Below are 14,254 nucleotides of genomic sequence, written 5' to 3'. Positions count from 1 at the left end.
GTCGCCGACAAGAACGAGAAGAGCGCGTGCAGACGTACAGACGAATTTCTGGCAGATACACGTAGCGACGACAATGCCGAATCTTGGAGACGTATTCCCGGACTTTGAAGCAGAAACATCAAAAGGGAAAATCCAGTTTCACCAGGCTATCGAAGGATCGTAAGTTATTCGCTTAAATTTTCTTGATGTGTTTATTAGAATGTCGTTGGCCTTGAACTTTCAGCGATTTACGTGGGCTTTCAAAATTACATATTCGTACCTACCTCTGCTGCCAGCAGAAGGGAGACAGTAGTTAAAGCAGAAATAGCCGAAGATGGCACCAGACACCTTTTACATTTTACTGGCATTTATGCTAATACTGTTTTACTTCACTACGCAAGACGAAACGCCGTTTTTTTCACCTGGCAAGCCAGAAAACCAAAAAAAATTTTTCTTTCTAGTGGTGAAGTGACAGAGCTAGGTTGGGTGCAGTAATAATATTATTGGGAAATACCACAGAGTATTATGAAAACCCCCCAAAAAACCTTGTTTTTCATAATAAAAAGAAGGAAATTGTTTATTCAAAATTCCTGACAGCGGTTTTTTTGGGGTTTTTTCCCCCCTCAAATAATTTACCCACCTTGGATTCAAATGTTTTTATCATAATATAGCCATGGTTGCTTTCTCAACGTAAATCTCACACAACCAACTTGTTCTGTCCATTTAACACTTAGTACTTGATAGGCTGTTCAGCAAACATTTGTCTACTTATGAAGTCATCAATGGAGAATTAATTTCTTAAGTGTTCGCCCAGCAGTATTTGAAGGTTTTATTCTGGTGCTTCAGTGGGTCTGTCCCATTCAGTACTTTGTTACTGTGCCATGCACTCAGCAATGAAAGTTTTAGTAAATATCATCTGTTCAGGTGGATGGTGCCCTCTCTTGTGATCCAGGACTTAAAATATTTTCCTCAAATTAACAATTTAAATAGCTGATGTGAAACTTTAACTCATATGAGTAAGAAATGCTAAACATTGTTGTTATATACTATTATATACTGCTGTTTTTTTCCTTCATTATATTATCTTTTGGATTTGTTTGTTTAGGTTTTCTTTCCATATCACGTGTTTTTCAAATCCAATTATGATTATTATTGTGCTTATTGATTCTTTTAACCAGTATCTTCAGTTGGATATAAATGCAGTGTACAACATTAAGTGTAGTTATGATTAAAATAATTTTGTACAGTTTTCTATGGACAACCAGTTTTGACTGTACTATTTATTATGTTGCACAAGATAATGCATTAAGAAGTTTTTTGAACATATTGCTTGAATATTATAAAGTCATGCTTTGTGCTATCTTGCTACTGATAAGACTTGGTCTTTTTGAAGGACAAGAATATTATCAGAAGAGCATTGTTAAACACTTATCAGATCAGACTTCTTTTGGGTCAAGGGCACTAACATCCCATAAACCTGTCAACTAACCAAAATCTAGAAGGGTCAGACAGCTTTTGAATACATTTGTCAGGAGAAGTTGCAAACATTTTCTGCAGCAAAGTACACACAAGCTTCATGAAACATTTCTAGTTAACTTTTAAAGGAAAAAGAAGAAAGGCTGGATTCTCTAAATAAAAAAAAATTAACCACATTTACTAAAACATGTTTATTCAAATACACAAGACAGTTAAAGTGCACATGAGCATTACAAAATACCATAAACTAGATTTTTTGAAAGAAAAAAGATTTAACTGCACATTTACTGATGAATGGACAGGTATGTTTAATGTCAGTTCTATTTAATTTAAATTTTAATGTCAGTAAACTATTTGAATCCATACAAACAAGTGTGTTCATTTTTTCATAATTTGTGAACTCTCTTTATTGATGTGATCCATCTCATTTTATTGGAAAGTAATGTGGTCTAGAAGTGTATGGAACAGTATGGGCTGGGAACCTTGCGTGATTTTTATCCATATTCTGTACATAAGAGGTTAGGTAGGGGGTCTTTATTGTATTAGTAATGCATTCTGCTAATAAATGCAAAAAAAAAATTAAATTTAAGTCTTTAAAAGGTGATAGATTTAGGTGATCATCATGCACTTGACTGTGTGTGTGTGCTTTCAGATGGGCTATATTATTCTCCCACCCAGCAGACTACACACCAGTCTGTACAACAGAACTAGCACGTGTTGTGAAGCTGATGGACAAATTCAAAGAGAGGAACTGCAAGGTTTTTGCCCTTTCTTGTGATGGAGTTGAAAGTCACATTGGATGGTCTAAGGTAAGACATCAAGTGTGGTATGTTTCTTGTCTTAAGATTTTTAAAGAGGAGTTGCATTTTCTTGCAAGCATAAGTTATATGCAAAAAATGGTTGAGACATCTCTAAAAATATTGAATTTGATGAACACATAATCAGTTTGTTCCTCTTTATAAAACAAAAGATTGAGAAGTTAAAAAAAGTACCAATTATTTTTTAACACACCTTTGCAGGATGTTATGGATTATGCAGGGGAGAAAGGTGATCTTCCATATCCAATCATTGCCGATGAAAAGCGCAATCTTGCTGTAAAACTTGGTATGGTTGATCCTGATGAAAAAGATGCCAAAGGCCTTCCACTCACCTGCCGGGCTGTAAGTTGTTTCTAAATGAGTTGTTCTAGTGAGAAGGGGCAGTACTCATGTAGTTACAGTGTTGATTTTGCATGGAAGTACAAATAATAGAATAATCACCTCACCCCTAAAAAATGTTTTTGAGTATGGGCAATAAATAAGTTATTAACTTACTGCCAGAACTACTTCAGAATATACTGATGCATGTATGCACATTTACAAATATTTCATGAGTTTGTACATGCATAGTAATGAGTCAGTATTGCTCATCAATAGTTTTTGCTTTACTGTTGTTTCAGCTGTATTTTAAAAGAATTGGTTACAATGTGCTTGGGTGAAAATTTGTGACATTTTCCATAAATACCTCTTTGTGTGAATATTTGCAGGTGTTTATTATTGGGCCCGACAAGCGGCTAAAACTTTCCATCCTCTATCCTGCTACCACAGGCCGTAACTTTGAGTGAGATTCTTAATTGCTTGCAAATAAATGGATTTTAAAAAAGGCTCTTTTTTATGTGACCTAGTGCATTTTTATGAAATAAAATATGAAAATAGCTTATGCCCTATCATGTCACCTATACAATATACCATTTACTACATTATCTTTTGTTTTCTGATTTCTTTGAATAATTATGAATTAAACTTGGCATGTATGTTTTAGTGAAATTCTCCGTGTACTGGATTCTCTTCAGCTGACCGCACGAAACAAAGTGGCAACTCCAGTGGACTGGCAGGTAGGCTTGGATAAACACCCAGCTTAATTTCATTCTATATTTAAATTTGAAAAAGCCCATAATCAGTAACAACACTTCACTAATTCATTGTCACATTTTCCCATTCAAAAATATCATATTAAGACACATAGATTTACAGACTTGCAATAAAGATAATCATAGTTTACATTTTTTTAAAAACTTGATGCTTTTTCTGCAAGAAACACTTGTTAGATAGGGTGACAGAAACAAAGCTATGGCCACAAGACATGCGATTTACACACGGTACATATGAAGAATATACAAAATAGTGGTATATTTTATTTGATATATGTAATTTAAATAATACATATGTTTAATGTTGTTTTGTAGCGTGAATCTATGCCAAATTGAGCAGCCTATTACCATTTCCAACATGGTGCTAGGTTAACAAAGTTTCTGCTACTTTTAAAAACGACAAAACAGTACATCATGACCTTATGCTTAATTAAGCTATTAAAGGAACGTAATTTATGGTGAAACAATCCCTGAAGGGGGCATTAGTTTCCTCAGAATTATTCATTCTTACACAAAACACTGTAGTTAACGACGCATTCGTTGGTGGAAAAAAGGGGTGCTTTCTTTACCTATGGTGGTCAGGACTGTGTGTATAAAGTGTATTCTGTAGGGTGTTGGGAGAAATGTGATGGCATGTTAAAACATTGCTCTTCCACGCGATGGGTGCTTTAATTCCACATAAATATGAGTATGTCTACTAGAGTGGACTTGGGCTAAAAGTTTTAAGATAATAAAATGCTAAAATATTTCTTAATCATATATTTACAGAAAAACTATTTCTTTTATAGACATATCCTTACTTGTCAGTTTTTCACCTTTGCCTATGCTTAAAGCAACAAAAATGTCTAAAAGGCATTAGACATGTCACCAGTTTTGTGCTTGGACAAAGAAAGGAAATTTACATAGCTGCAGAAAATCCAGGGATTCTGTTTAAAGATTTTAAAAAAAATTGATAGATATATTATGATAAGATTGCTCACTGCTTCTTCTCTTTATTTCAGACTGGAGATAAGTGCATGGTGCTACCTTCTGTTCCCGAGGAAGAGGCCAAGACACTGTTTCCAGCTTTTGAACAAAAAAGTGTGCCATCTGGCAAGGGCTACTTGCGCTTTACGCCTCAGCCAAAATAAAGAAGCTGCTTTCGTTCTTTGTATGTTGCTGTTTCTTTTCTTAATGCACTTCCATACATGCTTAATCTTTTATCTTTTTTGTTTGCTTTTCTATAAATGCTATTCTTGGGGTGTTTTTTAATTATTATTTAGAACTTAATTTAAAAGGTGTGATAAAATGAGTTTGTTTTGCATGGGTAACTATTTCAACAACTACACGTCTTTTTTAAATTATTAAATAATTTTTTTGTATTTATAAACAATGTTTAGGGTTTACTAGTTCCTCCACAATGTCCTGTCCCATGCTTTGAGTTGTATCTTTATCTTTTTCTGATTTAATTTTGTTTCAGTTTATGGCTGGCTCTCAGTGTATCTCACAACATTGTTGCATAGCAACAATAACTTACTTGATTACAGCATTACGCATCTTTGTTGATATGGATGTTTATTTTCGTTTGTCTTTGCTTTGGCTTTGAATAAATTTTTTTTAATCTTTAAATTTCTGAATTTAGTGAAAGAGAATTCAAAGCTAGAATAATTTTAACATTTTTAAAATTTAACAAAACACAAAAGTGAGTTGACACAATGTTTTGTTTTGCTTTTAGTTAAAATGTTGGTGGCATTGCTTACATGTTCATTTTTATTCTTTGTGCATAGATGATGTATGAAGACAAATATTTACCTTTACTCCTCTTTTTGCAATTATTTTTGTTTAATATATTTCTTTTGGACCTATTTGAAAGCTTGTAAAACAGTTTTCTGCTATAAATTCTTTCTGGTTTTGTTTGTGGCATTTCTAAACTCAAATGTTAGTGAGCATCATTTGAAAAGTTTACATGCATTCTATACTATCTACTTACATGTGTCCAGATGGTGTAGAGGCCTTTTCTTGCTAGAGACATTCCATTTTGTTTCATTTATTTTTTTTTCCCAAGAATCCAATTGTTTGCTTGATGCTAATCAGTTGCTTCAGGAATACATTTTATGCATACAAAGAAGAAAGTCATTTTAATAAAGTCCACTACTCTGCCTTCAATGACTTCTTGATAAACAATATTGTTAAAATTAAATTGCCTGATATTCCAAATTAACAGTTATCAGCTTAGTGAAATTATAAGCAATAATTTTTTTTCTTATCATTTGTTTGGCATATCTGGCCAATTTCCGTTCAGAAAAGAGATACATACGGTAAAGAAGTTGAGGCTGTGAAGTACTTAATGTTTATAGTTGAATAATGTACTACCTGTTCCCAATATCTGTAGTTTATCAGGTAATAGATTTTAAGGTCAATTTAAAGGCCATAGATTTTTTTTTTTTTTTGTGCCATGTGAAAGATACTGATCTCAGAATGGAGTAACAGGTATTCTTCCCTTTGAATGATCATCCAATGTCTTTCTTACGCCACAAAAAATTTAAGAAAGGAGGAAATCCATGTAATAACCTAGAGCTTAATCTCCCATTTTATTATCTGAGCAAAGCAGAGTTTGCTTTATAAGCAAGGTGTCAAGTCATTAGTATCACTAATTAGTCCAACATTCATTCATTATTATTTTTCATGATTGTCTGTGATCTGAGATATTGAATATGGAGAATAAAAAATATTTTTTGAAATTATTTTTGTATTTATCTAAACAGAATAAAGCTTCATTACATCATTTCCTATTGTGTTTTCATGCATGGACACTTGTTTAAAAAGTATTATTTTGAAGCATTGATGGAGTATCTTTCTGAAGATCTCTTAGTCTTCATTTAAAATTCAAAACTAATCACTGATGATGCTATATTGTGTGTGTAAGTGCAAGAAATTTTTGCAAGGAACTATATAATCTAAACACACCAGAAAACAATGCAGTTTGTATAGACAATAATGAACTTTTAAATAATAAGACTCGCATGCCTTCCAATTTTAAGAACTTGTGGCCTGTGAAACTGGAAGGGCTGGTCAGTAATGAAAAATTAAATTTCAGGAACTGGATCTTGAAAGAAAAAGCTGTCAGATTAGATTGTATCTAGCAGATCTAGGTAATTCAGATGATCACATAAGTGTGAGGGATCAGTATACAGTATACTCTGTTGTGTACATAAATGTGAAGGCATGGGTACACAGGGTTTGAGCTCTTGGTAGGTTACTGGGGAATAAAGAGAACACATCTTTAAAAGCTCTATGGATGAGATGAAATGTTAAAAACTGGAGTTGTAATACGCGCATGGTTGATTGAACGTGCTGCTTTGTCCAACAAGAGATTTTCTCTCCCCCTTCCCCCAGATTTGGAGACAAATATTTAACAGTACACTACAGCCACACTTAAGGTGATAAATTATCATTTAAGAAATTCTGAAGGACTTTAATTCTTGGCTAGACGAACTTTGACAGCAAGTTTTTAAATGACAGTTGGTTAAAAACTTGGTTAAACTTTTAAAACCTTCATTAAGTGAAGGTCCGTGATCATAAGGAAAAGTAAGGAGATCCTACAGATTTCTATAATCAGTGGATATCCTGCTCGCCTTAACATCTCGCCCCACAAGTATTACCTTGCCCTTTGACATTGAATCAAGAGAAGTAATGCCATGGGCAGAGAACTCGAATACTGAACGGAGTGGGCGGAGCCTGATGAGCGACGACACTGGAGAAAAGCTTTGGTTGCGATCATTTACCCTAAAGAATCCCCAGCGTTATATTTAAGAGTCTTGAAAGAATAAATAGCTTTCCGCGAAAATGTCCCGTTGATTTGTCAAAAGTGAAGTCTTATGACCAGGCAATCATAATTTTTGTACCGATCGAGTTATTGAAAGATAAAAACGTGTAACTTCACAGCTATCTAGTTTCATTAAAGGAATGCCATTTAAAAAAGAAATGCTTCTTTTGTCGGTTCTGGTAAGCTTATATTACAATTAAAATCGAATGAACACACGAGGATGCTGAAACAGAATAGGGCATCCCACCGTCTAAATTTCCTCTAGCCATGCAGTTATATAGTCTCTCTTTTTTTTAAGGGGGATATTCGAGAAGGATAATACCTCAACATATTTTCCTTACGGATTCAGATATTAGGACTGGTTTATAAGAGGTGTTTGATTTTCTTTGATAAGAACGTTTAGATTACTTTTTGTGTACCAATTTGCAAAATTATTTCTCACACAACTATTGTACTACTACTGTAATAATTATATAGCGCATTTCCCACTAGGCAATGTGCTTGAATAGAATAGCACTATCCATCAGTCATACTACAAATTTCCATTTCCGTGGAAACTTATGCTTGTCGTTTACATTTTATATGGCTTGGGCATAGACAAGCTGATCATTTTTATGTGGACATTTGCAGTTTCTCTCTGGATGGATGGAAATTATATTACACTTACAGCTGTTTCACAACACTTGCAAAAATTATGGCAGAAGATGTAGAGTTGCAAAATCTGGTAAAAATTACAGTGAAAACACTGGATCTTAATTCTGATCCTTTTCAGGTAAGTTTTGGTATAGTCAAATGATGGGGTGATTTTTATATTCGAGAAACTTTCAAGAAAAATCATTAAAGTTTTAACTTTGTAAAGGTAATAATTTTTTTCTGATGATACAAACAAGTAATGCGTCCTCAGAAGCCAGCTTGATCCACAACTCTCACCTGTACCATTGGCAACATTACCATAATACATTCTGTGTTAATCTAAGTATAGTCGGATATTACTGAGGTGTGTTAAACTGCATGTTCAAATCTTTAACTTTCTATGTGATCCCAGATGACAGCAGTAACTTATTATCTAATTGCTGTATGTGATAGGCATCATTGTAACATATATCTATATAAATAGAATGTATTGTCTAATTGCAATGAACAGGTTACAGCAGTATCACAAAATGGAAATGTTTGTGCAGAGCAAGTCCACAGAAAGGCATGTACTTTAGCAGGTTAGTGCAAAAACATTTAAATTGCTTCTTGAATAGTTGTCCTACAAAATGTTTTTTGACTTTTTTATATAATCCATTCTTACAGAATAGCAGATGATTTAATACACATGAAGCGCTGTTATTTAAAAATAAGTTTGATATGCAGTTTGAGTGCTATGCCAGGGAGAGAATGGTATGGAGGAGTGGTAGCATGAAAGTGTAACTGCAGTGTTGTGTGAATGAAGTTAAAAAAAGTTCGGTTGATCCACTTTTTGTAGAATTTGTTTACCATGGCATTGTAATTGTTCACCTTTTCTTCAGGCCTCCAAGTATCCAGTTGGCCGTATTTCACATTGCTCGAACAAGGAAAACAACCAATTCGCAGATACCGCAATGGAGACTTCATTAAGGTTCATGGTTCAGGTACCCCTTCTTTCATCTCCATAGCATTTTGTAATTATTTATGCATTGTTATTCATTTGTTATGTATATGCATTATGTATATTTTATCATGTTATTATGCTTTTGCGTAATTGTTTCTTGTAATCTTTTATTTTTGTATTTTGCTAGAGAGGATTTTGTTTGAGAGCATATAAATGGTAAAAAGAAAGATTTCTCCCACTTATTGAGTGGGCTCTTTGTCATACACACCAAAGGGATTCTTATTATAACTTTAATAGCTTGATCATACCTCTGAGCACTGAAAAGTATGATATTGAGGTTTGCAGATTTATACCTCAGCAAGTGGTGCTTCCAGACTTCTTTAGAGGAAGATTTGATAAACAACGACCCATGTGCAGCTCATCTTATTTTCCTGCAGGCAAGGCATGATCTTGAGACAGGTGAGGACTGGTCACACTTTTACAGACATTAAACATAGGTGACACCTATACATGTATATATATGCTTGATCTGTACTATATTCACACCTTTCAGCATTGTCTATTAGATTACCACTTACCTCTTGTCTAATTTTTTCTTTATGATGTTTTTAGGAAACATTTTCACCTTGCTTCATGACATAGATGTAAAAAAAATTACATCAGCAATTTTCTTTCACTGTTGTTTTTAGGTTATTTGATAATAGGGAGTTCCTGTTATTTTAGCCCAGTTCATTTATAAATATTTATAAATGGTCTTTCTTTCAACAGGAAAGCTTCATCTACAAGACAAAGAGAGAGAGAAGCTTGAAAGTAAGATATTCTGTTGAGTAAGTAATGGTACTCTATGATCAATGCAAAAAAGAAGCATGGTAACAATTGTGTTCAATTTTTTTTTAGATCATCGTATATGTTATGTGTCCCTGTGATTCTTGCCATATGTTTCCTAATTTCTCCATCATCCTGGTACAGACATTTTATGTGCATGCATGTGTAAACATGCAGTTTTACACATGAACTTGAGTTTATTTGTGTATATGTGTATGTACATATGATTACAGGATGTACAGAAAATGACATTGAAGCAGAATTCCAATACACTTTGTTGTGTCAAAGACAGCCTGACTACCAAAGCCTTTACATTCATCAGTGCCGTCTTCTGAAAAAAGTGTCAACATCATTTGTCATGGTACTTCATTTATCTTTCATGGGAAACATGTTTTAATTCATGTACTTTCCTATGCTGTGCTTATATGGCTCAAGGATAAATCCAAAATATGGCATTGGATTGAAAATTACCAATGGGTGACTGAAATTTTTTTTTTAAAGGATGTATAGGTACTCAGTGCTGTAATAGTTTTCACTTTTTGTCATTTCTTTAATTTTGATTATTCTTGGCTCACATTTCTTTGTTCAAAATCTATGGCTTCATAACATAATCTTGATTTCTGAAAATGTGTTGATTTCTCTTCCATTGTCTCTTTTTCTTCTATTTTAGTGGATTATTGATTAACATTTTCCACTGTACACACTGTACTTGGTATATATTTTTCACCATTTATTGTTCTTGTTTCAGTTGACAACTGACAGCATGTTTGATGTGGTAGTTTCAAAGCTTGGAGTGAAGTTTCTCACAGGTATTATGTCATGATGATTGCTATTCTTTTAAATTTTAATTTCTATGAAGTTGTTTTGCAAAATTTCTCAGAAACTACAACCTGAAGATTATAGGACTGCCTCTAGATCTGTATTTCACTGCAAAATGACATTTCTTGAAATATTTTTTTTTCATAAATTAACATGGTACAAAAATTAAACAATTTTTCTTTAGCAACATGAATGTATAAAGAAATAATACTCATTTTAATTCTAGACAAATCACCATTATGTACTAGAATGTGTCAAATATGGGAGCATGGAAAAATATAAAAAGTAAAAAACAAGAAAATGCAAAAATACAGAAAAACATTTAATGCTTGTTTAAAATGTGTGTGAATGCACATATGGGTGCAGGCATGTCCATTTGCTTGTGGACTGGTTTTGCAAAACTTTGTTGCCATTAACTTTTACAAGTATCCATTTTAATTACTTTGACTCGATCATTACAGTTTAGCTGACTATGGATCTCGAGAGTTTAAAAAACATGTTTACTTGGTGGATCAGCAAGAAACTCTTAAATTATAAAAAAAAAGCAGTTGTCAAAGGTTTCAAGCATAATGTAAAATAAATTTATTTCTTTAAAATCTTTGTGTAGAGGTGACATTTGATTTCACGTGGTTTGAAGTATCAAGATGGACACTCAACAAAAAGGAGACTGTCATCAGCTTCTCATATGCACCTGAAATTTGTGATCACATTGATATTCTGCTGAAGACAGACCAAGCAGAGTTTTTCTTATCAGGAGTTTTAGAGTTTGTCAAGATTCTGCAGGTGGGAACTGTGAATCCTTTTTCGTGTCGCATCATGCACTTAGCTTTGCCTTTGGCATAATATTGAGAGCAAATGTATAATATTGACATTTTTTTCACCAAGAGGTCACCGTGTAATTTTATTATGTCCATATTTTATTATGACCCTTCGCCTAACTGGCTGGAGGGGACTAGCTCTCTGTCTTTTCGTTTTGTCCATGGATCTACGTTGAGTTTTAGCGTATTTTACTGACCTCTGATGTTTGTTGCACCGTTCTTCTCTATTTTGGACTGAGCTGTTCTTTGCTGCTTGTGCTGCGTCATTTCTTCCAGTCAACACTTTCATCCACTAACGTCTTCGCTTTGCCATCTTGTTTGGGGTTATGAGCCTTCTTCATCGACACTTTTCCGACGTTGTAAACTAGGCTGCTTTTCATTCTTTTGATTGATGGATAATTCTGGTTTCTACATTTTTAGTTTAGATCTTTGATCTTTGAACTCGGCGCTTGTGCTGATGTCGTCTGGTGATGAGATGCGTATCGTGTCATCCTGCATCTTGCTCCGTCCATGTTTCCATTGTCGTGTTTGATTTGTTAGGAGAAGTAGTTGAACGTCTGCGAAAAGCTGCGAGAAGACACATCATCAGCAGTGTGGCACCACGGGATCACAAGGCACCAAACAGAAAGGGCTGGACAGAGATGTGCGACAGTCATTTGCCATCTTTCATTTTGTAGCTCGGTCGCTGTTTGAAGGACTAGAAACAGGGCTGCAAGAGAAAGAGCAATGCAGTGACAGAGTATCTGGGAGTTGCCAGCTTCTTTCTATCCAACCACAGCAAACAGTTCACATCGTCCGTCGATTCCAGACTCTGTGTTTCATTGAGATTTAGGCGACATTATCTGACAATGATAGGAAGGCGGTGTTCAAAGAAAAGTTGGTGGTTACCAAGAGTTCAGAGTTCAAGTTCTCCGTGACACGGCCATCGTTTTGCCGATGCCGGCACTGCAGCTGCTGCTGTCAGGGCGTTGTATAGAATTATTAATTTGTTTGGCGTGAATCTGTGTCGAGGTTTTCAAGTCCATACAGCAGTCAATTGTGTTTTACGACAGAACCTAGCCACTACCTACATCGCAGTGACATGTCGGCAAGTTTCATATTAGGCTCTGCTGTTAATGGCATGTCTTCCATGTCCATCTGTTCCCTAGTTTTTGCAAGTTGCACCCCCTCTTCCTACAGGACCTGCTGGATCCTATCAGGTTGGATCACTAAAGAAAGAGGAATGCCTGTGCCATGGCACCTAGCAATAACATTTTTCTACTTCTTCTATTAATATGATGTATTATTTAATATTATATTATTTAATTATGTGTATAAATTAATATGATGTGCTTGCATGCCTATATGTAAGCACCTTGAGTCTGGTTGATGCTGGAAAAAGGCGCTATACAAATGTGCTATTTATTATTTATTACTATTATTATTAAGTCTTATATAGGCTGATTCAGTAATCAAAATATATTTGTCTAAAATATAAATATTTCAAATTTGTGGTCTTTCAGCAAGAGGAGAAACTTCAGTTATCATTTCATGCAGATATGATAACCACCACACCAGATGGGATGATAATCACATGGGAAAATGGTGTTTATGATCAAGCCAAGGCAAGAAACTTTCAAGAGACTTCTAGAATTTAATAACGTAAGATCATAGTTATGAAGGTTTCTTCATGCTCCATTTCAAGATAGCTTATTCAATAGAAACAAAATATGAATAGCTGTTCATCTGCAGCGCAAGTGACAAAAAATCGTCTAAATTTTTTTTTTAACCCTAACCCTTTTTTTTTCAAGAGTACGAGTACGTATATTTTGTTTTTGATGACATTTTTGAGTCAACTATATCACCACCACTGTCGTTCCTTGACGGCAGCAAGCGATGCTAGGCAGTGGCAGATGAATTCTTTATTGCCAACTTCTTCTCTTCTGTGAGAGATATCTATGGAATCATCGCCGCTGCTATTCGGATCATCGCCGCTGTCGTTCATTGCTTGGAGCTGCTGATTTGAGGTAGCGGCAGGCGTCGATTGTGGCCAGAGCGGTCCATCAGCAGTGACAGCGGGGCACTACTATCGACTCACCCGCTGTCCTACAATTTATCAAGGGGAGGTAGCCTAGTTGTACTGCCATTTTCCTCGGCGGGGAGCTGAACTGGTCACGTCCCGAGGACGTGCAAGTGTAGTTTCAGAGAGCCGCTAACTTTTGTCTAACGACAGAATCCTATATAGATAGATAGTAAAAATAGATGACATTTATTGTTAGTATTTGTCACTGAAAGATATGTATATGACTTTGAGTTCGTGTTTGGCTTTTTTAGTTAATAGTATTCATTTGGACTGATTTCATAACTGTGTTGTCAGTTGTGTGTGAGCGTGTGGACATGCGAAATCGGGTGAGTGGGCTTGAAAGGGTATAAGTCCGATGTGAAGCAAGCCAGCAGAGGTATCCCCTTTCCCCCCTCGAGCTATCTAGTCATTTTATGGATGTTTTTGCATATATTTATATTATTATTATTTATAATATTATTATTATATGGATCTGACCGTCTACTTGCATGCGAACTGATGTGGGTTACAATAGATTTAGCTTGAGACCTGTATTCCTCACCAAAAGGTGTATATTTGCAAAAGTTTAAATGAACCACCAGTCTGATTACATTACAATATGGATGCATTTGCTATTCACATCTATATAAAGATGCTTTTCTTGTTTTCTTTGTTTTTATATTCACTCTCTTCAGTTAAGGGCTATGGCCTACATTGAATAAAGTCAGTGTCATAGTCCATCCCCTTTCGTCAAGGGGAAAAGGGGGTGGGAGAGTGTAACCAAAGAACCCGGGTGGGGGATGGGACCCCTACCCCTAGCCTTGCGAACATGTGTCACATACAGATAACGTCCCAAGCCGAGATTTTAACCCATGGCCTCCCACGGAACTGGAGAGTGATCTTGAGTTAATTGCATTTTATATAAACCAAACGGAGAACAACCTTAAAGTTACCATGCATAAACGACATAACCACGCTGTGCGCATGCATATTACAATACCTAGCT

The 14,254-nt window shown here is 35.1% G+C and overlaps 2 protein-coding genes across 5 annotated transcripts; both read left to right on the top strand.

Moving 5' to 3' along the window:
- The first annotated feature begins 25 nt into the window (after positions 1 to 25).
- Positions 26 to 6,128, top strand: LOC112576081 (peroxiredoxin-6-like). The gene is made up of 7 exons (XM_025258330.1): positions 26 to 159; positions 2,108 to 2,264; positions 2,475 to 2,615; positions 2,981 to 3,054; positions 3,256 to 3,328; positions 4,366 to 4,514; positions 4,824 to 6,128. The coding sequence occupies exons 1-6, from the start codon at positions 74 to 76 to the stop codon at positions 4,492 to 4,494; spliced, it is 660 nt and encodes a 219-aa protein (XP_025114115.1). The 5' UTR covers positions 26 to 73; the 3' UTR covers positions 4,495 to 4,514; positions 4,824 to 6,128.
- Positions 6,129 to 6,199: 71 nt separating this feature from the next.
- Positions 6,200 to 13,914, top strand: LOC112576079. Of its 4 annotated transcripts, none has more exons than XM_025258324.1 (10): positions 6,200 to 7,113; positions 7,800 to 7,941; positions 8,314 to 8,383; positions 8,684 to 8,785; positions 9,091 to 9,204; positions 9,514 to 9,555; positions 9,804 to 9,931; positions 10,319 to 10,379; positions 10,997 to 11,172; positions 12,710 to 13,914. In XM_025258324.1, exons 1-10 carry the CDS (start codon positions 7,037 to 7,039, stop codon positions 12,842 to 12,844), a joined length of 1,047 nt encoding a protein of 348 aa, XP_025114109.1. In that variant the 5' UTR covers positions 6,200 to 7,036; the 3' UTR covers positions 12,845 to 13,914. The 4 variants fall into 4 exon arrangements, with proteins under 4 accessions (XP_025114109.1, XP_025114112.1, XP_025114110.1 ...); XM_025258327.1 differs by having other exon boundaries at positions 7,028 to 7,084; XM_025258325.1 differs by having other exon boundaries at positions 7,043 to 7,229.
- Positions 13,915 to 14,254: the final 340 nt, after the last annotated feature.

This window comes from Pomacea canaliculata, linkage group LG11 (assembly GCF_003073045.1).
Source record: "Pomacea canaliculata isolate SZHN2017 linkage group LG11, ASM307304v1, whole genome shotgun sequence".
Taxonomy (NCBI): domain Eukaryota; kingdom Metazoa; phylum Mollusca; class Gastropoda; order Architaenioglossa; family Ampullariidae; genus Pomacea; species Pomacea canaliculata.
This window is presented reverse-complemented; position numbering and strand designations above follow the sequence as displayed.